The sequence below is a fragment of the Entelurus aequoreus genome, linkage group LG01 (genome assembly GCF_033978785.1).
Source record: "Entelurus aequoreus isolate RoL-2023_Sb linkage group LG01, RoL_Eaeq_v1.1, whole genome shotgun sequence".
In the NCBI taxonomy this organism is placed as follows: Eukaryota; Metazoa; Chordata; class Actinopteri; order Syngnathiformes; family Syngnathidae; genus Entelurus; species Entelurus aequoreus.
The window spans coordinates 50,637,515-50,662,511 of NC_084731.1; the positions used below are offsets into that span (position 1 = coordinate 50,637,515).

The 24,997-nt window shown below is 39.3% G+C and overlaps 1 protein-coding gene across 6 annotated transcripts in view; it reads right to left on the minus strand.

Annotated features, from left to right (window-relative positions):
* fancd2 (FA complementation group D2) overlaps positions 1-24,997 on the minus strand; it is a 112,669-nt gene that overhangs the window by 77,183 nt on the left and 10,489 nt on the right. For all 6 annotated transcript variants that reach the window (XM_062054219.1, XM_062054200.1, XM_062054246.1 and 3 more), the window contains exons 5-23: positions 24,587-24,693; positions 22,902-22,962; positions 22,769-22,821; positions 22,606-22,684; positions 22,400-22,524; positions 22,240-22,327; positions 19,615-19,719; positions 17,971-18,071; positions 17,785-17,896; positions 17,657-17,692; positions 12,063-12,209; positions 11,837-11,971; positions 11,624-11,755; positions 7,431-7,535; positions 7,245-7,354; positions 7,119-7,173; positions 6,895-7,014; positions 3,031-3,104; positions 2,809-2,952 (exon numbers count right to left, since the gene is read on the minus strand). In XM_062054219.1, the coding sequence (XP_061910203.1) occupies positions 2,809-2,952; positions 3,031-3,104; positions 6,895-7,014; positions 7,119-7,173; positions 7,245-7,354; positions 7,431-7,535; positions 11,624-11,755; positions 11,837-11,971; positions 12,063-12,209; positions 17,657-17,692; positions 17,785-17,896; positions 17,971-18,071; positions 19,615-19,719; positions 22,240-22,327; positions 22,400-22,524; positions 22,606-22,684; positions 22,769-22,821; positions 22,902-22,962; positions 24,587-24,693 (1,889 nt within the window). The remainder of the gene's footprint in view (positions 1-2,808; positions 2,953-3,030; positions 3,105-6,894; positions 7,015-7,118; positions 7,174-7,244; positions 7,355-7,430; positions 7,536-11,623; positions 11,756-11,836; positions 11,972-12,062; positions 12,210-17,656; positions 17,693-17,784; positions 17,897-17,970; positions 18,072-19,614; positions 19,720-22,239; positions 22,328-22,399; positions 22,525-22,605; positions 22,685-22,768; positions 22,822-22,901; positions 22,963-24,586; positions 24,694-24,997) is intronic.

The following is a 24,997-nucleotide window of genomic DNA, read 5'->3' on the forward strand; positions in this document are numbered from 1 at the left end:
AGTCATCTGACATAAATACAACGAGTACTTATATCATGTGAGCGCTATTAACTGTTAAATTGAAATAAATGCCTTCTCATTTAGATGAGTATGAGGAGCATTATGGGGCCGGTTTGCAGGCGGACAGTAATAGCTCCAGCATTACTGGAAAAGAGTGCAACTCGGCCAGGAGCGACGAATATCACCGAGCAGTGACTACGTTTATGGTCAAAAACTTGCAAAGATTTGACACATAGATGCTCCTTCGGTAGGTGAATGTTCAATTGTAGTCAGAGAAAAGTTGCATGTTTTCTTTCAACTGCATTTTCACTCCATCACCATATACCGGTGGAACCCATAAAATTTGAATATTGTGTAAAAGTGTACTCATGTCAGCAATTCAACTTCAAATATAAAACTATATGGTGTAAAGGCATTACATGCAAAGTAAGATATTTCAAGCCTTTATATTGTCATCATTTTGATGATCGTGGCTTACATTTTGGAAAAAAAATCATTTTCTGGGATTTTTAATTCAAGGTTTTCATATGCTGTAAGCAATAAACATCAACATTATATCAAATAAGGCTTGAAATATATTGTGTTGCATGTTTTTTTCTATGCTAAGTGCCTCTTAAGACTTCACTGTTGGCTTTGTAAGTTCATGTTAGCTCTAAACTAAACAAAATTGATGCTGATCCATTTTTTTATATTTTTTTCCAAATAAGAGTCGATAAGAGAACCGATAAAGAACCAAATCGTTAACAGAATCGTTAAACAGAATCGTTAAACAGAATCGTTAAACAGAATCGAAAGTGGAATCGGGAAAAATCTTATCAATTCCCATCCCTAGTTCTATCTTATACTGTAGCTGTCAGTAGACTCGCTACGAAAGCGCTAAAAACTACAAAGATGGCGGGAAAAGTCGCTGTCAAAGTGGAGCCACGTACATAAGATTGCCTACAAAACGGCACATCTTGAAGAGACAGTCAGAAAGCGGAGAAGTGACATTTTAAATTTGCCGCTAAACTTCCGGTTCGAAACGCCTCTGAGGATGACGTATGCGCGTGACGTAGACCGGGGAACACGGGTACGCCTTCCACATTGAAGCCAATATGAAAAAGCTCTGTTTTCATTTCATAATTCCACAGTATTCTGGACATCTGTGTTCGTGAATCTGTTGCAATCATGTTCATTGCATTATGGAGAAAGAAGCTGAGCAAGCAAAGAAGAAAGTTGTCGGTGCGAAATGGACGTATTTTTCGAACGAAGTCAGCAACAACAGTACACAGCCGGCGCTTCTTTGTTTACATTCCCGAAAGATGCAGTAAAGATGGAAGAACTCGGATAACAGAGACTCTAACCAGGAGGACTTTTGACTTCGATACACAGACGCCTGTAGAGAACTGGGACAACACAGACTCTTACCAGGATTACTTTGATTTGGATGACAAAGACGCAGACGTGCTACTGTGAGTATGCAGCTTTGGCTTCTAAACATTTGATCGCTTGACCGTATGTGCGCAACTTTTTTTGCGTATGTACGTAACTTTTTTAAAATATATAAGCTTTATGAACCTTGGGTTAGGTGAACGGTCTTTTGGGCTGAGTGATTGTGTGTGTTGATCAGGTGTTTGAATTGTATTGGCGTGTTCTATGGAGCTAGGAGCTAGCATAGGAGCTAGGAGTTAGCATAACAAAGACGTAGGTGTTTTTATGCAGGATTCATTTGTGTCATATTAAATATAAGCCTGGTTGTGTTGTGGCTAATAGAGTAAATATATGTCTTGTGTTTATTTACTGTTTTAGTCATTCCCAGCTGAATACCAGGTACCGTGAGTATGCAGCCTTGGCTGCTAAACATTTGATAGCTTGACCGTACGTGCGCGTCACGTACGTAACTTTTTAAAAATATATGAGCTTTATGAACCTTGGGTTAGGTGAACGGTCTTTTGGGCTGAGTGATTGTGTGTGTTGATCAGGTGTTTGAATTGTATTGGCGTGTTCTATGGAGCTAGGAGCTAGCATAGGAGCTAGGAGCTAGCATAACAAACACGCAGGTGTTTTTATGCAGGATTAATTTGTGGCATATTAAATATAAGCCTGGTTGTGTTGTGGCTAATAGAGTATATATATGTCTTGTGTTTATTTACTGTTGTAGTCATTCCCAGCTGAATATCAGGTCACCCCCGGCTCTCACAGCATCTTCCCTATCTGAATAGCTTCAACTCCCCACTAGTCCTTCACTTGCACTTTACTCATCCACAAATCTTTCATCCTCGCTCAAATTAATGGGGAAATTGTCGCTTTCTCGGTCCGAATCTCTCTCACTTCATGCGGCCATCATTGTAAACAATAGGGAACTTTGCGTATATGTTCAATTGACTACGTCACGCTACTTCCGGTAGGGGCAAGCCTTTTTTTTATCAGATACCAAAAGTTGCAATCTTTATCGTCGTTGTTCTATACTAAATCCTTTCAGCAAAAATATGGCAATATCGCGAAATGATCAAGTATGACACATAGAATAGATCTGCTATCCCCGTTTAAATAAAAAAAAAATCATTTCAGTAGGCCTTTAAATGAATTTAAAAACTATTGGGCTTTAGTAAAACTTTTCTCAAGCAGGGATGGTGTTTGAGCAGTGGTTATTACTATCTACTTAACTAACGATTTATTGTTTTAATGGTAAATACTGCTATATGTACATATATTGTATCTGATTATGTAGTTATGTAGTAAAAAAAAAAGAAAAAAAAAGGAAAAAAAAAGCAGATACTGATTAAAAAAAGGCCAAAACAGATTGATCTCTAGTGTGTGGTGACTGACTTGTTGTCCTTCTTGTCTCCATTGTGCTGCTTTGCCTTACTGTGCACATCTTTGGCCAGCAAGGGCATCAGGTTGACGGCAATGACTGCTTGAGTCTCCTCCTCTTCCAGGTCGTACATGACACGGGCCGGGAAGGAGAAGGAGCTACGACCAGAGAACAGGACACCATTAATAAAGCAGCCATCAAAGCACTGATGTGAGTTCCAGCTGCCAATCACTGACTCTTGTATTTCTGGACCCAGGTCCACAACAAACTCAGCCTGGAAGTCATCCAAGACTCTCTTGCCGATTTTCTCCTGGGTATGAGAAAGACAGTAGGATGAGAAGCAAACAACAAACGTTATCTTTTCAACTGTATGAATGCAACAAGCAAGACAAGCAACTTTTTACTATTGTTGTTTTGCTTTCTTTAACGGTAGCAGTGAGCTTATTTTGTCATCCATGTTGCTGCTACTTGATCCCAGCCCTGCTTTCGATACAGTCGATCATAACATTCTATTATAACGTATCAAAAACACGTATCAGTCAGACTTAGCCTTTTTTTGGTTTAACTCCTATTTTACTGACAGGATGCAGTGTGTCTCCCATAACAACATGACCTCGGAGTATGTTAAGGTAACGTGCAGAGTTTCACTGGGTTCGGTTCTGTTCTTGGTCCAGCACTCTTCAGCATCTATATGCTACCGCTAGGTGACATCATACACAAATACAGTATTAGCTTTCACTGTTATGCTGATGACACCCAACTTTACATGCACCTAAAGCTGACCAGCACGTCAGATTGTAGTCGTCTGGAGGCGTGTCTTATTAAAATCAAACAATGGATGTCCAGCAATTTTTTGCATCTTAACGCTAAGAAAACAGAATTGTTGATTATCGGTCCTGCTAGACACCAGCACTTATTTAATAATACAACCTTTTAACATTTGACAACAAAACAAGTGTACAAAGCAATTCTCATTTGAGTCACACATTAAGAGTGTTACTAAAACAGCCTTCTGTCATCTCTGTAATGTCGCTAAAATCCGTCTCATTTTGTCCACCAACGACGCTGAGATCATTATTCATGCGTTCTTTACGCCTCGTCTCGATTACAATAACACATTTCGTCCAGGTCTCCCTATGCATGCATTAAAAGTTTGCATTACAGTTGGTACAAAATGCAGCTTTTGACAAGGACAAGAAAGTTTGATCATATTACGTCTATACTGGCTCACCTGCACTGGCTTCCTGTAAACTTAAGATGCGACTTTAAGGTTTTTGTTTACTTACGTATAAAATACTAAACGGTCTAGCTCCATCCTATCTTGCTGATTGTATTGTACCCTAAGTTCCGTCCAGAAACCTACGTTCTAAAAATTCTGGCTTATTAGTGATTCCCAGAGCTCAAAAAAAGTCTGCGGGCTATAGAGAGTTTTTTATTGCCGCTCGAGTACTCTGGAATGCCCTACCGGTAACAGACTTGCTACCTCAGTATAAGCATTTAAGTCCAATCTTAAAAGTCATTTACACACTCTAGCCTTTAAATAGAACCATTTTTAGAGCAGTTGATGCTCTCTTTTCTGCTCTGCTCCCCTCTCCTATGTGGAGAGGTTTTTTGGTGGCCACAGATCAGTCCAAGTCTGGACCTGGGACCGGTGGTCCACTCCTCTGTGCATCAGTTGGTGACGTCTCTGCGCTGCTGACTTATCTACATGCATCTGCATGCATCTACATGCACATTGTTCCCATTGGGTTAAGTTTTTTCTTTACCCATTGTGGGGTCAGATCCGAGGATGTCATTGCGGTTTGTGCAACCCTTTGAGACATTTGTGACCTATATAAATAATCTTTGATTGACCTGGGGATAGGTTGATTGGCAACACTAAATTGGCCCTAGTGTGTGAATGTGAGTGTGAATGTTGTCTGTCTATCTGTGTTGGCCCTGCGATGAGGTGGCGACCTGTCCAGAGTGTACCCCGCCTACCGCCCGAATGCAGCTGAGATAGGCTCCAGCACCCCCCGCGACCCCGAAAAGGACAAGCGGTAGAAAATGGATGGATGGATGATTGAGTTTAGCATGCAGTGTAGCTCTCTGTTGATATATTGCCACCTACTGGTGACTATTTTGTTAGCACATACTACAAACGTACTGTATTACAGTACATGCAATGCTTTATATCCATCCATCCATCCATCCATGCATGTTCTACCGTTTGTCCTTTTCTGGGTCGCGGGGGGTGCTGGAGCCTATCCCAGCTGCACTCGGGCGGAAGGCGGGTACATCCTGGACAAGTCACCACCTCATCACAGGGCCCACACAACATTCACACTCACATTCACACACTAGGGACAATTTAGTGTTGCCAATGAACCTATCCCCAGGTATAAATATTTATAAATCGTTATCAACTGAGATGGTTTTCCAGCAAAAAAAATCCTAATTTTAGAGAGAAATTGCGAGAATGTATTTTCCCCTGCGAATATAAATCAAAAGAAAATGTATTATTTTGAGAAAAATATGAGGAGTGAATGCTGAACTAGGGCTGGGTAATATGGCAAAAAAAATTATCACGATTATTTTTTTCATGTCATCCGATCTCAATTAATAGCATGATTTTATTTTATTTTTCCATTAAAGCTGATCGTCTGGTGCAGGATTATACAGAGTACCGCATTCTACTGCAGTATCTTGTAACAAACTCTTCCACCATGTTTGATTGAGGTAATATATGCTAACATCTGACAACTGTCATTTTCTTCACATCTACAATTGTGTTTACTAGAGGTGCAACAGTACAGGTAACCCACGCTATGGTCAGTACCTGGTTTTAGGACCACAGTTTTGCATCTTTTTCGGCACATTTGTGGGGGTAAAGAGAACAACTTTTCTTCCTCTTTAAGTTATTTTGTTTTTTTTGCTTGTCATTGCAAACATTCCACTGTAAAAGTATCATTGGTGTAGTGAATCCTATAAGTCATTTATTTCCAGTTAACATTTACTAAACAACACTTTCAAATGGTAAATTATTATTTGTATTCTTGAATTGCTTACATACATCAGTGCTTTTCACATGTGATTTGGCAAACAAGTGGTGACCCAGATTGTGGAGTTTTTAAAACTAAAATGTTGTATTTAATATTGAATGAAAATACATTCATGAATATTTTTGCAGACACAAAAAAATCTGATTAAAAATATTTAGATATAAAAATGCCTTTTCTGATTAAATTAGTGGGTGCGTTGATTCTCCCAGTCGGGACAAATAAAGTACACATTTTGTGAGTGCCTGCAAGTCCGCATTCAGGGCAGGATTACTGGTGAGCCGCCGCAGATAGTGAAAGTTAAGCGTGTCACTAAAGCCGCTGCTTATTCTCAGTGTTGTGTTTCAACTTCTATGCTAGTGTTAGACATAGTTCTTTATTTTGTTCCTCCGGGCAGCACTTCGTCGTGACGAGACTGATTTTCGTGACGGTGGAACGCGCACACACCATGTTAAACATTTTCACAAAAACACACGCAAACGTACATAAACTTACACACATTCACAGACACACACAGGTTAATGGTGAATAAAGGTGGATTGTTCTGTACAGGATTATATCAATTATATCAAGGATTATATCATCATTGCTTCCCGACTGTTTACTAATGCGGTAACTTCTAACAGACATTGTCGCCATGTTTGATCGAGGAAATATGCTAAGAGCTGATCACTGTGATCGGACTCAAATTAATCGCGATCAACAATCACGATCATATATTTGCCCATATATTAGGCGGATGTCTATCTCGCCACACTGCAAAGTTTGTGGATTCACTCTTTCACAGATTTTTTAAAGCATATTTTACATTAAATTAAGAATTTCAAGCATAAAAACAGCTGAATTAACTAAAAATATCAATACTACAGTAGTGTTGGGTACTAGATAAGACCAAACTAACACTGTTGAGGCCACTGATTGGCTCAGCCTCAGGCATCATCCAGTTCCACCTTGACGAGTGTAAAGGTGACTATGTGGGCATTATTTCATATCAAGAGGGCTGTCATAACGTTAAAAACGTATTTAGAATTATGTTTTATGTTCTTCAATCTGCACTCTTACCTGTACTTGCGGGTCCAGAGTGGAGGTCTGTACCAGATTGGCTAGTTCATCATAGTACAGAGCTGAAGCTTCTGGTGAAGTCTCACTGCTTGACTGCACCAGCTCCAGCAGAGCTGACAACTGCAACACAAATGTCATAAAATAGGAGTAACAAACCCCAAAAAAAGAACAATTACCCAGAACTTTAATTAAATCTGTGGGATACAGAAAAACAGATTGCTGACCTGCCTGAATGTTTCAGGAGACAACGAGTCCTTCTGATTATCTTTGGTTTTGGGTCTGGATGGTGCAAAGATGCAAGAGTAAGATGGAGACATGACAGGACATCTGTCAGGATGAGCTCTTCTTACTTGAGCGCCCCCATGCTGCCTATAAACATCACGGCGCCAATGATGCCGATCCGTTTGTACTTGGGCGCGGTGCTGGAGAGCTGTTTGCGAATCACGATGTGCATATCATCCTGAGGTCAGAAGCGCAAATGGCGGTGTTACAAAAGGCCCTTGCGAATGAATAATGAGTGAAACGGCGGCATGAACCTGGATGTGCGAGCCTTGCTGTGATCTAAACGCTAGTCTGCTCAGAAGATGAAAAAGTCTACGAATCTGCTGTGGTGTGAGGTTGTCCAGGTAGTCCAAGATTCCCTGCAGAAAGAAGTTCATTAAGGTACGGTGCTGAATTGTTGACTCCCGTGTGATGCAATGCTTTGGTCATCGACTGCATTTGGCTATTGGTGAGTGACTACAGCTTTATTAAACATACACCAATTTGCTTGAGAACCTATATATCTCCTTGTAGTGACTTTATCAAGAATATCATCTGTTTATGTTGTTCTGTTCTGTTAGCGACTTAGCACAACTCTTCTCTGCTGCTAGGTATATCAAATGTTTAGCTACTTCTCAGCTTGAAAGTGGCGCCTCTTCCCATAGCCCGTGCAGACCAACCTAGTGGCCTAACAGTAGTTTTAAACTGAATACCCAGCGGCAGTAGTAGCTCCATCTATCCCTGCGGACAAGTGTGTGGCTATAAACTTAACGTTATAGAACAAAATTACGAAACTGCTTCGACATAGTAACGGCTAACGAATTACTTTATAAGAATAAACAAGACGCTACGTTACCACTTATAACAAAAAGTAATCTGAGTACTCTCAACAGTGGTTATCTAGCCATAAAAGCACTTAGGCAACCTTAAACACTTTGCACGTTTTAAGATACCGATATATGTTGTACATTGCCATTCGGCTTAAAAATACCGGTATATCAGTTTTGGTCCATATTGCCCAGCCCTCGTACGCACAAACTTCCAAATGTACATATCCACAAAAAAATCTGATTTATAAAATCATGCTGCGCACACTTGTATGCACTCTTCTCATTATAAAGCACACATGCAGTGAAATGTGCATAGAAGACTTACTACCCGGTGTCCTCCTACTACTTCTCCCAATATCATCCATAAATGGTCATGCTAATTAACTCATGAATATGGTGATGAGTTTAAGGATCACGTGACAGAGGAAAGAAGGCAACTCCAAAGAAGAAGGCAATATTTTCAGATTTGGGCTTATTACGTCGTGCATCGCAACAAGATTATTTTTAGGGCTAAGCAGCGGCATTTCTAATAAAAATTATTAGAATTTGAATATAAATATTTGACCAATTATAGTGTCAGCTGCACCATTGCTGAGATGAAGAAAACATGTTCATGTTTAGCTTTCTGTTTACCAAGTCTCTGTTCAGATAATGAATGTATTATTGATTTATATAGGTTTATTTTGTCATGTAATAAAAATCTGACATTTTGTTTTCTGACAAGTATTCCCCATGAACAATATTTAGAGCTCTTGTTGGCAATTGGCACGCACACAAGATAATTTAAATATATCGTGTGCACAATAAATGTGTTTCTTGTACAGTTGTTTGCCTTTTAAAAATATTTGAGTGGTAATACTAATATGAGGTTACATACATTAGTGGTTGTATATACTGTATGCAGCATGGATGTGTGAGATCCAAACATTTGCACTCCAGCGTGTCATAAACTCCCAAAGTTCAAATCTATTGAAAAAAGTAAAATGTAATAATTTCCTAAATTTATAACATTATTTTATAAAATGAAATATTGCACTGCAATTCATATTTTTGGGTATTAAGACCTAAAAAAATATTTTTCGCTTTGTGTCCACACACAAAGTCAAAGACGCACTCCCTAACCTATTTACACAGTGCTATCATTCAATTAAAAATTATCAGCAGCAGCTAAATGAACACTTAGCATCTAACAATCTCTGTGAACCTTTTCAATCCGGTTTCAGGGCAAATCACTCTACGGAGACAGCCCTCGCAAAAATGACTAATGATCTATTGCTAACGATGGATTCTGATGCGTCATCTATGTTGCTGCTTCTTGATCTTAGCGCCGCTTTCGACACTGTTGATCATAATATTTTATTAGAGCGTATCAAAACGCGTATTGGGATGTCAGACCTAGCCTTGTCTTGGTTTAACTCTTATCTTACTGACAGGATGCAGTGTGTCTCCCATAACAATGTGACCTCGGACTATGTTAAGGTAACGTGCGGAGTTCCCCAGGGTTCGGTTCTTGGCCCTGCACTCTTTAGTATTTACATGCTGCCGCTGGGTGACATCATACGCAAATACGGTGTTAGCTTTCACTGTTATGCTGATGACACTCAACTCTACATGCCCCTAAAGCTGACCAACACGCCGGATTGTAGTCAGCTGGAGGCGTGTCTTAATGAAATTAAACAATGGATGTCCGCTAACTTTTTGCAACTAAGAACTACGAAAACGGAAATGCTGATTATCGGTCCTGCTAGACACCGACATCTATTTAATAATACCACCTTAACATTTGACAACCAAACAATTAAACAAGGCGACTCGGTAAAGAATCTGTGTATTATCTTCGACCCAACTCTCTCGTTTGAGTCACACATTAAGAATGTCACTAAAACGGCCTTCTTTCATCTCCGTAATATCGCTAAAATGCGTTCCATTTTGTCCACAAGTGATGCTGAGATCATCATCCATGCGTTCGTTACATCTCGTCTCGATTACTGTAACGTTTTATTTTCGGGCCTCCCTATGTCTAGCATTAAAAGATTACAGTTGGTACAAAATGCGGCTGCTAGACTTTTGACAAAAACAAGAAAGTTTGATCATATTACGCCTATACTGGCTCACCTGCACTGGCTTCCTGTGCACTTAAGATGCGACTTTAAGGTTTTACTACTCACGTATAAAATACTACACGGTCAAGCTCCTGCCTATCTTGCCGATAGTATTGTACCATATGTCCCGGCAAGAAATCTGCGTTCAAAGAACTCCGGCTTATTAGTGATTCCCAGAGCCCAAAAAAAGTCTGCAGGCTATAGAGCGTTTTCCATTCGGGCTCCAATGCTACCTCAGTAGAACCATTTAAGTCTCATCTTAAAACTCATTTGTATACTCTAGCCTTTAAATAGACTCCCCTTTTTAGACCAGTTGATCTGCCGTTTCTTTTCTTTTCTTTTCTACTCTGCTCCCAACCCGGGGGTGGACCGCTAGCCTGTGCATCGGATGGGGACATCTCTACGCTGCTGACCCGTCTCCGCTCGAGATGGTTCCTGCTGGTCCCAATATGGACTGGTCTTTCGCTGATGTGTTGGACTTTCACAATATTATGTCAAACCCACTCGACATCCATTGCTTTCGGTCTCCCCTAGAGGGGGGGGGGGGTTACCCACATATGCGGTCCTCTCCAAGGTTTCTCATAGTCATTCACATTGACGTCCCACTGGGGTGAGTTTTCCTTGCCCGTATGTGGGCTCTGTACCGAGGATGTCGTTGTGGCTTGTGCAGCCCTTTGAGACACTTGTGATTTAGGGCTATATAAATAAACATTTATTGATTGATTGATTGATTGATCAAAATAAGCAATACTTATATGAACCACTACAATATAACCACATGTACAATATAACTACATTAATACAGCACTATAATTTCATATTCAGGCACTAACAAATATATAAACAATACATCCATAATTAGAGGAAAGCTTATACATGTACCACTTGCTACATATCTGGAGTGCAAATGTGTTTTTTTTCATGCGAGTATGACCTTTATTGACACCATCGGGCGTCGCTGATTCCCGTGTCTGAAAATGTTTGCGTGGGCTCTACGCAAGTCGAAAGGGTGCGTATAAATAGGCGACCTTTTCTACATTAAATTTGTCTGTTACTACCAATGTTTGCGGTTAAAATTACACACATTTCACCCCGTTTGAAGCAACATTTTTGTGCGCAGCAACTTTTATAAAAGAGGTCCCTGGTCTGCCAGATAATAAGAAGACGTAGCAGGAGGGATGAGTGTTGCCAAATTAGTGACTTTGTCGCCATATTTACTGAGTATTCTCTTTAGATTAAAATTTTCCAAAAAATGACGCACGACAAATCTAGCGACTTATTCTGCACCATACCCACTCCCCGCTTATCAAGTGCATAACAAGTTTACCCTGGCAAAATCCATAATATCCGAAAAAGTCAATGTAGAAGCAGAGCCTATTTAATCAAACCCCATTTAATTATCTTGTATTAACATCTAATTTGATTGTGCAGGTGAGCCTGCTGAAATGATCAATGATATGACATGATGCTTTGAGGAGTAGGCCTAAAACTTTATGGCTTTTTTTTTATTATGTTTTGCAAAAATAACAGCCTGACCTTAATAAAAACTGCATACGGCCCCACTTCTGAAGGGTTTTCCATAACCAGACCGCAGAGCAGCTCTAGGGCCATGTCCACCTCTCCGCAAACGCCGCTGCACACATGGGTCACCAAACAGCCCACCACCTCCTTCAATGCAGCACAGGTTTTTAATAAACAGGTTAAAAGATTGTACTTATAAGTGTACCTCAAAATGAATGCCATATTTACCTGCTGGCAGTAAGAGTCGAAAGCAGTGAATGAATGTCGATACATGTGCCCACCAAACGGAACAACGCAGGGGTCAGGTGAGCGCAGCAAGTTCTGAGCCAGGGCTAAGATGGAGGGGAAATACCCTCTCAAAACCTGAACTCGAGACCAAACACACACGTCAAATAATCAAAACTCAATCAACCTGTGTGTTAAAGTTAAAAGTTAAAGTAGTAAACAGACTCACTTCTGTGTTGTCCTGAAATGTCTTCTGCAGCAACATCTCAGGGATCTGGCCAGTCCTCACTTTTGCCTTTAGCACCCTTTCAGCCCCACGTCGACTGTGGTTGGCATTGGTGGAGTGGAGGATGAACAGCACCAACAGATCTATCACCTGATGGAGTACCGGCAAGAGTGAGAGGTATAACAATGTTGTTGTTTTTATTACTGTGGTTGTAGTTTGCAGTGGTGTACAACTGCATTGCATCATACAAATACACATTAACAACACCTATGCAAACAGCCAACCCAGTAATAAAAAATACATTAGAATACCTTTGAAGAGGTCATTTTTTTTTCAGTACTGTAGTCATACTTGCCAACCTTGATTCCTCCAAATGGGGGGGGGGGCTAAGGGGGGAGGAGTATATTTATAGCTAGAATTCACCGAAATTTAAGTATTTCTTATACAAACCCCGTTTCCATATGAGTTGGGAAATTGTGTTGGATGTAAATATAAACTGAATACAATGATTTGCAAATCATTTTCAACCCATATTCAGTTGAATATGCTACAAGGACAACATATTTGATGTTCAAACTGATTAACTTTTTTTTTTTTGCTAATAATCATTAACTTTAGAATTTGATGGCAGCAACACGTGACAAAGAAGTTGGGAAAGGTGGCAATAAATACTGATAAAGTTGAGGAATGCTCATCAAACACTTATTTGGAACATCCCACAGGTGAACAGGCAAATTGGGAACAGGTGGGTGGCATGATTGGGTATAAAAGTCGATTCCATGAAATGCTCAGTCATTCACAAACAAGGATGGGGCGAGGGTCACCACTTTGTCAACAAATGCGTGAGCAAATTGTTGAACAGTTTAAGAAAAATCTTTCTCAACCAGCTATTGCAAGGAATTTAGGGATTTCACCATCTACGGTCCGTAATATCATCAAAGGGTTCAGAGAATCTGGAGAAATCACTGCACGTAAGCAGCTAAGCCCGTGACCTTCGATCCCTCAGGCTGTACTGCATCAACAAGCGACATCAGTGTGTAAAGGATATCACCACATGGGCTCAGGAACACTTCAGAAACCCACTGTCAGTAACTACAGTTGGTCGCTACATCTGTAAGTGCAAGTTAAAACTCTCCTATGCAAGGCAAAAACCGTTTATCAACAACACCCAGAAACGCCGTCGGCTTCGCTGGGCCTGAGCTCATCTAAGATGGATTGATACAAAGTGGAAAAATGTTCTGTGGTCTGACGAGTCCACATTTCAAATTGTTTTTGGAAACTGTGGACGTCGTGTCCTCCGGACCAAAGAGCAAAAGACCCATCCGGATTGTTATAGGCGCAAAGTTGAAAAGCCAGCATCTGTGATGGTATGGGGGTGTATTAGTGCCCAAGACATGGGTAACTTACACATCTGTGAAGGCGCCATTAATGCTGAAAGGTACATACAGGTTTTGGAGCAACATATGTTGCCATCCAAGCAACGTTACCATGGACGCCCCTGCTTATTTCAGCAAGACAATGCCAAGCCACGTGTTACATCAACGTGGCTTCATAGTAAAAGAGTGCGGGTACTAGACTGGCCTGCCTGTATTCCAGACCTGTCTCCCATTGAAAATGTGTGGCGCATTATGAAGCCTAAAATACCACAACGGAGACCCCCGGACTGTTGAACAACTTAAGCTGTACATCAAGCAAGAATGGGAAAGAATTCCACCTGAGAAGCTTAAAAAAGGTGTCTCCTCAGTTCCCAAACGTTTACTGAGTGTTGTTCAAAGGAAAGGCCATGTAACACAGTGGTGAACATGCCCTTTCCCAACTACTTCGGCACGTGTTGCAGCCATGAAATTCTAAGTTAATTATTATTTGCAAAAAAAAAATTAAGTTTATGAGTTTGAACATCAAATATCTTGTCTTTGTAGTGCATTCAATTGAATATGGGTTATAAATAAATGATAAATGGGTTATACTTGTATAGCGCTTTTCTACCTTCAAGGTACTCAAAGCGCTTTGACAGTATTTCCACATTCACCCATTCACACACACATTCACACACTGATGGCGGGAGCTGCCATGCAAGGCGCTAACCAGCAGCCATCAGGAGCAAGGGTGAAGTGTCTTGCCCAAGGACACAACGGACGTGACTAGGATGGTAGAAGGTGGGGATTGAACCCCAGTAACCAGCAACCCTCCGATTGCTGGCACGGCCACTCTACCAACTTCGCCACGCCGTCGGGTTGAAAAGGATTTGCAAATCATTGTATCCCGTTTATATTTACATCTAACACAATTTCCCAACTCATATGGAAACGGGGTTTGTATACATATATGTATATATATATATATATATATATATATGTATATATATATATATATATATATGTATATATATATATATATATATATATATATGTATATATATATATATATATATATATATATATATATATATATATAATAAAATACATATATACATATATATATATATATATGTGTGTATATATGTATTTTATTTTATACATATATATATATATATATATATATATGTATTTTATTTTATATATATATATATATATATATATATATATATATATATATATATATATATATATATATATATATATACAGTAAATAAAATAAATACTTGAATTTCAGTGTTCATTTATTTACACATATACACACAACACTCCTCTACTCATTGTTGTATTTGAAAGTGCAATCTTTGCAGCCAGTAGCACAGCCTTTGAAGGAGCATACTGTAGGTATGGGCAGTGTAATATTCTGGTTTGGAGTCAATAACCAGGCGAGGTGACGAAGTTACGTCTCTTTACTTCATACTTCAGAACCGACTCCCACACTTGCATTAAAGATGTGCTATTTGGATTTACACTGTATGAAAAAAAAATTGAAAAGGAATTTTACCTTTGCAACCTCATTATACTATTGGCTAAGTTTTATATTCATAAATGTAAGTTTCCCAATACCCGACCAGTTTTTTGTGCCTTAAAAAAATATTTAGAACTCTACATTAAAACACTTTCTACCTCTAACAACCAAAAAGCTGTGAAAACGATGATGCTGCGTTCCAAATTTAAGTTATTTACTGAAATTGAGTGAGCCTATGGCTTTGCACTTTGTTTATTATATATATATATGTTGTATTCTATTTTAGTTACTTTGAATTTACAACCCCCTGGCGATGCTTTGTACTGTTTTGTACTGTTTTTGTATTTACTTTGATTATTATTTTCAACTGTTTTGTAAATGTTAAAAGTATAAATAAAGGTTTATAAAAAATAAAAAATAAAAAGACTCCCACACTTGCCGTCATGGTGCGCAATACAACGTAAACTGTTGGCCAACCAAAAAAGTAACCACAGAACACTATACGGTATAGTGTTCTGTGGTTACTTTTTGGTTGGCCAAGCGGACGTGACGACAGGCTGTCCTCACTCAGGTCCGCACGGACCTGGAGGGGGCGTGCCTTAGGTCCGGCTGGAAATCGGGAGAATGGTTGTCCCGGGAGATTTTCGGCAGAGGCACTGAAATTCGTGAGTCTCCCGGAAAATTCAGGAGGATTGGCAAGAATGACTGTAGTTCAGTGATGAAGAAAAAAAAAAAAGCAAACGTGATGCGTTTTTTTAAATTAATGCGCCGTGTATGCTTAAAATGATCGAAAATATGTAAACATTAAATGTTATTATAAATGTGCGTTACTACATTACATACAGTCGTGGTTAAATGTTTACATACACTGTGAAGGACATAATGTCATGGCTATCTTGAGTTTCCAATAATTTCTACAACTCTTATTTTTTGTGATAGAGTGATTGGAGCACATACTTGTTTGTCACAAAAAAATATTCATGAAGTTTGTTTTTTTTATGAATTTATTATGGGTCTACTGAAAATGTGACCAAATCTGCTGGGTCAAAAGTGTACATACAGCAACATACATTATCAATTTCGGTAATGTAGAAAAGTTACAATCAAATCAATTTAGCTTCATGGCATGACCTCTTAACTTCATGTGAGTGATTATGATTGACGACACCTGTTGACTTCTCTGAACCCATTTAAATAGGGCTCATTTGATGCAGTCATTAGACTCGGTTACAAAGGCGACAATGGGAAAGTCAAAGGAACTCAGCACAGATCTGAAAAAAAGAATCATTGACTTGAACAAGTCAGGAAAGTCACTTGGAGCCATTTCAAAGCAGCTTAAGGTCCCAAGAGCAACTGTGAAGACAATTGTTCATAAGTATAAAGTGCATGGCACAGTTTTGTCACTGCCACAATCAGGAAGAAAACGCAAGCTATCACCTGCTGCTGAGAGAAAATTGGTCAGGATAATCAAGAGTCAACCGAGAACCACCAAAAAGCAGGTCTGCAATGAATTGGAAGCTGCTGGAACACAGGTGTCAGTGTCTACAGTCAAGCGTGTTTTGCATCGCCATGGACTGAGAGGCTATCATGCAAGAAGGAAGCCCTTGCTCCAGAAGCGACACCTTAAGGCTTGTCTAAAGTTTTCTGCTGATCACATGGACAAAGATAAGACCTTCTGGAGGAAAGTTCGGTGGTCCGATACAAAAATTTAGCTGTTTGGCCACAATACCCAGCAATATGTTTGGAGGAGGACAGGTGAGGCCTTTAATCACAGGAACACTGATCCTACCGTCAAGCATGGTGGTGGTGGTGGTATTATGCTCTGGGCCTGTTTTGCTGCCAATTGAACTGGTGCTTTACAGAGAGTAAATGGGACAATGAAAAAGGAGGATTACCTCCAAATTCTTCAGGACAACCTAAAATCATTAGCCCAGAGGTTGTGTCAATGACCCAAAACACACACGTCAAAAGTGGTAAAGGAATGGCTAAATCAGGCTAGAATTAAGGTTTTAGAATGGCCTTCCCAAAGTCCTGACTTAAACCCCATTGACAACATGTGGACAGTGCTGAAGAAACAGGTCCATGTCAGAAAACCAACAAATTTAGCTGAACTGCACCAATTTTGTCAAGAGGAGTGGTCAAAAATTCAACCAGAAGCTTGCGGATGGCTACCAAAAGCGCCTTATTGCAGTGAAACTTGCCAACGGACATGTAACCAAATATTAACATTGCTGTATGTATACTTTTGACCCAAAAGATTCGGTCACATTTTCAGTAGATCCATAATAAATTCATAAAACAACCAAACTTCATGAATGTTTTTTGTGAAAAACAAGTATGTGCCCCAATCACTCTATCACAAAAAAATAAAGAGTTGTAGAAATTATTGGAAACTCAAGACAGCCATGACATTATGTTCTTTACAAGTGTATGTAAACTTTTGACCACAACTGTATATACTTACATAATGTAGGTAAAGCCTCAATGGAGATGTTTGGATGTTTTTTAAGGGCTTTATAGCGGTAATAGAGCAGCTCCCGTAGGCTCCATTGTAAGCGGGCTTTTGATCGCATTTACGTCATGTCTCTCATAATGATTGTGAACTATAGGCAAAGTAGTGCAGTTCCCCCTTGAATATGAGAATATCATCTTTATTGTTCGTCTGTCGTTTCAAAATACAGCATTTACTGTTCTTAACTGAGAATATGACTCACCTTGTGGTCCTCCAGCTCTTCAACAGACTCAATTGCCTGTTAAGACAGAGCACACACAAGTCATTAAAACTGCTGTGTACTGAGGCAGTAATCAACAAAAGACAGACGGCATAACAGCGATTGTGCACCTTTAGCCAGGCTTCAGATAGAGCCTTCTGGAAGCGCATTGCTGACTTGATAGCATCCACTATCAGCGTAACGATGTCCTGGCTGTCGCAGACCACTGTAGTTGACTTGGACCTGATGCACACAATCGACTTTTTAGACAAGAGTGCATCAACTGACAAATGAGGGTTTTGCTGCATCATGCTTACACTGCTGCTCCTTTGCTCTTGAAGCGGCTCTGCGACGCTTGCACCACAGGGGGGAGAACACACTGCTCCAGTTCCAGTTTCCTACGGAGGTTACACACCACCTGTCCAAGAAACCAGTATATACTCGGAACAGAACATGGAGCTCATGCATTCTTCTGTGTTTATCTCAAGTATGACTTCCACAGTGCTTTTTGTGACGCTACCACAGAAGGGTAGCAGTGAAACTATCCAGATACAAAAATTGTAATAGGAAATGGACCTTATGCCTTAGATTTAACAACTAGATTTGTACAAAATGGGAAAAACATGCTTAGAATTTAGATTGTAATTCTCTAAAACATTTTTTCACACACGCAATCAAGTGTCTACCTTTTAAAGCAATCACACTTTTATTTGTTATTTTATTTATTATTATTATTTTATTATTGAGGGTTCCAGGTTCGATCCCCACTTTGCCATCCTAGTCACTATTGTGTCCTTGGGCAAAGCACTTTACCCACCTGTGCCACCCACACTGGTTTAAATTTAGCTTAAAGATGTAGATAATGGGTTTCACTATGTAAAGCCTTTGAGTCTCAAGAGAAAAGTGCTATATAAATATAATTAACTTCACTATTATTTTTACAGTATTGTCCGGACTATAAGCTGCTACTTTTTTCCTACGCTTTGAACAATACGGTTTACAACACAGTGCGAAACATTCCACAGGTCACAATCAACAATGTGATCAACTCTATGCGAAGGAGATGTATTGCACTGCATGAGGCAAATGGTGGTCACACCAGGTACTGACTGCTTTTCTGACCCCCCCCCCAGACACAAATGCAGCAAACTGCACATCAACATCTTGATATGCCACACCTGTGAGGTTGGATGGCAAAGAAGAAGTGTTCACTAACACAGATTTGTGAACTATATTTGGGAGGAATAGGTATAGTAAAAGTTTTAGATCTAGGAGTTCAACTCATGAAAAATGGGAGAAAAAACGAAAGGGTTGCGTTTATATTTTTGTTCAGAATATTTTTACGGTATTGTGACCTCTGTTTACATCTGTCACATCAAAATAACCTTCTCGCTGGCTAGTAATAAATGCTCTAGAACTACAACTGGTTCGGAACCAACAGTATTCAGATTGTAATCATCCAAATATGATTAGCAGCAAAGTAGAAAAGCGTCAATGTTGTGGCTAGGAGAGGGAAAGGAGACAACGATAAGTAAGCTAGCAAGATGATGCTGAGTATGCTAACTAGCGAGCGTGTTTCGCACCCCTGTCCTGCAATTCAAATGAGGCGTTTCGGCAAGAGAATCGGCGAGTACCTGCAGCTGAGGCTATCGTTCAACAAATTGTGTTTAGATCCTATTTTTTTTATATTTAATTAAAATAAATGAAATATCTATATATATTTTGACATGAAAATGATTGTTTAAAATCACATGTTCGAAGACATTTCACATGCTTTTATACTGTGGTGTGGATGGGACAAATCTGGATAAGGACATTGCATTATGTAAGTTGTTTATGTTTCTCCCTTATAAACACCTTGATAGGTTGCGGAGAGCAACATGTTGATAATTGCAGTAGCTCTATATTGATATATTAGCATTATCGTGAGGTATACAGAGATTCACGGCCCTATTCCTGACCTCATATGCATCAGAGGCTGAGGCGGAATGCAGGATGAATTTGACCACCACAGGTAGGTCTTCTAATTGCACAGCAGCCAAGGTGGTCATAACTGCTCCACGAACCTGAAATGACACACACATATACACATCTTTATGCACTTGGAGGGAGTATTTTAACACAAACACACAAACACCTCATGTACAGAAACACACAATAAGTGCAACATTAGAGTCGTTAATTTAGCAATTCTATAACGATGTCATTGTGCAACACTTGCGTCTGATACAACTCCTGGAGGATGTTCATTCAGTTGTTTAATTTTGTAGGAAAAAGCATGTAACAGACATGACACAATACAAGAAAATAAATTGTGGTAGTCTGTAAGTTTAATTTTTAGATCAAGCAGAATATATTAAAAAAAATGGAATCACTCAATACTCAGGAAAAAATTATGGCATAACCCTGTAATTAATCATTTCCGAAGCCAACACTTGCATCAGACGAAATCTGCAGTAGACAAGGAGTGGTCACACTTTGGAGAGCTATTGCACAAGGTGGATTGACTTGATTAAGGGCTCCAACAGGAGATATGTTAATTAAAACAAAGGATAGGATTTTCAAACTTCTTCGAGAAGTTAAATCATCACACACTGTTGTAAAAAAATTTGATTGTTCACAGTCAACTGTGTGTAAAATCTGGACCAAGTACAAACAACATGTAAAAGGCGAGTTTACGGAAAGACCCAAAATAAAAAAACAGAAAACTTTTAGCAAAATTTCTTGCAAACCGAAAATGCACATCAAAACAAATGAACAAATTGGCAGAAAGTGGAGTCACTGTCTGTAAGCGAACTGTAAGAAAGCGCCTAAAGTATGAAAAGAAGAAAGCTTAACAAGAGCCATCATTAACAGCTAAACATATAAAACAAGGATCCAATGGGCTAAGAAAAAAATCTGGTGGACTTTGGGTGACTGGATGAAAGTCATATTCAGTGATGTATTTTATATCTGCATTGGAAAGTTGAGGATGCTGGAACTTTTGTTTGGTGCCGTTTAAATTAGATTTATGAAGGTGACTGCCGGAAAAAAACATGTACATTTCCAGTCATTGATGATATGGGGCTGCATGTCAGGTACTGGCACTAAAGTGCCTTGCACAAGGACACAAGAGCTGTGACTAGGAGGGCGGAAGCGGGAATCAAACCTGGAACCCTCGAGTTGCTGGCAATCTTGCTCTACCAACCAAATAGTAATCCCGATAAAGAGTACTATTCGTCACTTGTTACCTGAGTCAGTGGTGGTGCGACCAAGCACTATAGTGGTGTGATTAAGTGTTTTTTGTGTTTGTTTTTTATGATTAAACAATGTTTCACTCTACTTCAGGGCTGCCCATTACGTGGATTGCGAGCTACCGGTCGATCGCACAGGGTGTGTCAGTCGGCCGCCAGCCAGGCATTGAAAAAATAGACCTAAAAATAGCGATCATAAATATTCACTATGATGTCACTTTCGTCACTTGATTGACATTCAAGGCACTCAAAGATCTTGTGAAATGATGCTGGCTGCTGCGAGCTCTGTGAAGGAAAAAAAGACCGTCAGGAAGTCGAGAAACAGTTTTTATTTCAACCGTATATGCCGTTAAAAGCCTAAAGACTGACCGCACAGTTCCTGTCTTCACAAAAAAAGTGCTGCTCCATCCTGCCTGCGCTAACAAAATAAGAGTCTCCGAAAGCTAGCAAGCCACGGAGTTTGCCGTCATATTTCTTGTAAAGTGTATAAAAACAAACAAGATGCCAACACCAACCACTCCTTTCTGTCCAATGGTATTGGACAGAAAGGAGGACTTTTTCCTCCTACACAATGTAAAATCGAAAATGTGGAAATTGTCAGCTCTACTGTGAATCTTGTCTGATTCAAATCAATGCAAGTCATCAGAATCTGGTAATACAACAACTTATACTCTTGTCTGCATGAAAGAAGGGAATCTATACGTTAAACATGCATGTATTTTGTACACTTTTAACGTGTTAACAAAAACGGCTAAATAAATAAATATAAATTATATATACATATGTATATGTATATATAAGGTCGTCCCAGTCGTCTTGGACTCCATTTCACTGGACCATGACCCGGATCTGTCAAGGATCGTGTGGTGACTGTCTGTGCACCAGTCTCCCCACGTTAAACAAAGTCACGCGCAGGCATCCTCCATAAAGGGATACCCCCCTACCAGGAGGATTGTCATACTCGCTTCGAGTGACCGCCGATGATGATGCTGATATATAAGGTAGATCATCTCGACTTGGTCATTTAAAAAGTAGCTATCCTACTGAAAAGGTGTGGGCACCCCTGCTCTACTTGATCTAAAAATGAAACGGTTACTAACTACAATTTATATTCTTGATTTATTTTAGTTTTTCTTCAAGCCAGAAAGTTGTCATTTGAAATGAATATAATTTAGTTTTATGTCTGTCTGCTGAATGAATGAACATCCTCCAAGTGTGCTCATTACATCACTTATGCCAGGTGTTGTATTCATGTCAAAATGAAAAAATTTTTTAAATAAAGCTCAGACACAAGATTATCTTCTGTACACTAATTGAAATATTTCACTGAGAAAGTACAGTTTGCATAAATACCTCAGTCAGTAAAGAGGAGCTGAGGTTCAGACTCGAAAGGGCATCCAAGATGGCCACCGTCAACTGAGTGTTCTCCTTCAGTAAAGAACTACAAAGACATGCACTCTCAGAAACACACTGGTCATTATAAGACCACAACTGCTAATCCGCGATGACATACTTGAGATCTTGGGCTATATCATTGTGCAGGGAGTCTTCCAGTATCTCTGGCAGACTGGTGATGATGTCCTGTTGGACATCCACTGGTGCCACCGACAGCAGCTCCATGAGCTTGGCTGCCAGCTCCTGCGATAAACACGTCAGCACGACGCTAAATTACACAAACAGTGTTTAGCATTGGCAGGTGGCATTTTAGGAAAGGACTACCTTGCAATCAACAACTCTGTCGAGCCATTTTAGCTGGTTGATGATAATACGTGGAATACAGAGCCCGGCATCATCAATGCTGTGACACACAAGAAGACGTTAGATTTCAAATTAATTTGGCCAATATAACTGCATGAAATGTTAATTGACAGGAAGCACTAACCTGTTGAGCATATATTCAGGGAGTTTCTCAAGCAAGGTGTTAATGATAAGAGTCTACGTGAAGGAGAGAAGCAGACAATTAGCATTCTTGGTGAGGAATGTGGACTTTCCTTTGTTTATTCATCCAGTCTGACCTGCAGCATTTCAATGCCCAACAACATGCGTAGCAGGCTCTCATGGAAGGAGCTGACACAGCTACAAGGCAAGCAAACAAACAATAAAATAAATGCTTTTGGGTTCAAATGCGAATGACAATTTACAGGTTAAACTAAAAAATTTTTAATTTTGTGCAAAAATCCATTAATGTTAGCACTTCAACTTAAAATGTGAAACTAATATGTGATATAAAGTCATTACATGCAAAGTGAGATATGGCAATTCTTAGAATTTTGATATTGGCTTACAGTTTTTTTTAAACTCCGAATGCTCTGAGATTTTTAATTTAAGGTTTTCATAAGCATTAATCCATAATCATCAAAATTATATCAAAAGACTGCTTGAAATATATTGAGTAGCATGTTATGAGCCTATGTCTTTTATTAGTTTCACCTTGTAAATTTAATTGCTGGAATAAATCAGCCGTTGCACAATATTAACATTTTTGGATTTTCACCTCTATCTGTATGTGGAACTATGGAATTGATTAAGGAACTAAAACAATATACAAATATGGATCACAATATAAACGTGTACACAAAGCACAAAAAAAACTGTTGAAGAAGTATGGGGGTTGGATCAAATAAACTTGGCTTCTTCCTACTTCCTTTTGGACTTGTTGAATTGTTTAAAGGGGAACTACACTTTTTGGGGACATTGGCCTATCATTCACAATCCTTATGTAAGACAAGTACACATGTTTTTCTTTTTTTATGCATTCTAATTCATAAATACAGGAGATCAAAAGTCTGCTTACAATGGAGCCTATGGGAGTCACTCTATTCTGCCTATAAAGCCCTAAAAACATCCAAACACCTCTATTAAGGTTTTGTATACTGATGTAAGTATATATGTAATGTAGTAACAGGCACATTTGGAATAACATTTAATATTTACGTATTTTGCTCATTTTAAGCTTATGCAGCGCATTAATTTAAAAAATGCATCACGACTTTTGCTTTGTTTCCAACATCAGGGATTATTACTAACTGCAGACTTTATAAGAGCCGACAAACATAATACAACATTACTTACTGTACAATGTCTTCTGTCATTAGAATGCCGACTGATAGAATATTGCTATATTCTTGTTTAAATGAAGAATAACTCATAACCCTCGCGGAGAAAAGGGGGGTGGAACCAAGTGTCTTTTTATGTCATTCTCGTCATTTACGGGTCTAAATTGACCGTCAAAGTGTTATCAACTTGTCAGAATATGTCCTCATCCATCTACAATCTAGGTGAGAGGCATGATTTATAATCTAGAATAAACTTCCACGAGCACCGAGGCAAGGAAGCAGCTCATCAGTCGATGTCTACATAGGCACATAAGCTTGTGATCACAGCCCTGCTATAAATAGTTTGTCTGTGTGAAGTCATGAAATTTAAATGGAGTATTGTCGGCGGTTTTTGGATGGTTATTTATAGGGTTTTATGGGTGGAATAGACCTCCCATTGCCGCCATTGTAGGCGGACTTATATTTACGTTTATTAGCAAGTTAGAATGCCTTTTAAAAAAGTATTCATCCGTCGTCATGTCTTTCATAATGATTGTGAACAATTCAAAGAAAAAGTGCAGTTCCCCTTTGAGTGCATATGTTCTTCTTTATTGTGCTGTACAATTTAACACAATCTAAATAAACCATATTGGATTGTTCTGTACCTGGTGTCTCCCTCGGGAAGTGTCGGAACACACGGAAGGAGACAATTCCTAAATCTGTCAGCATCCTCAATATGAGACTCCAAACCACTGATGAATTCCTGCACAATCTGAGCAATGACATTGAAACACTAAGTATCGTTTTTCTCAAAAATTGGAAATTAGTAAGTGTACATATTTTTGTTAACAGATTTTAGGTAAGACATGCAATAATCACAAAAACAATACTGCATTAATAATGTATTTTCTTTTTCTGGCTCTCAACTTAGGCGGACGCTCACCCTCTCTCACCCTGATCTTTCCTGATTTTGCTCTTTGTCTCGTCTTGTCTTAACTTTGTAAGAGCCTTTCATTTGCACGTTCTCCGAAATCTAAAATATGAAATTGGTAAACTGGTCTCTCAACAAAAATGAC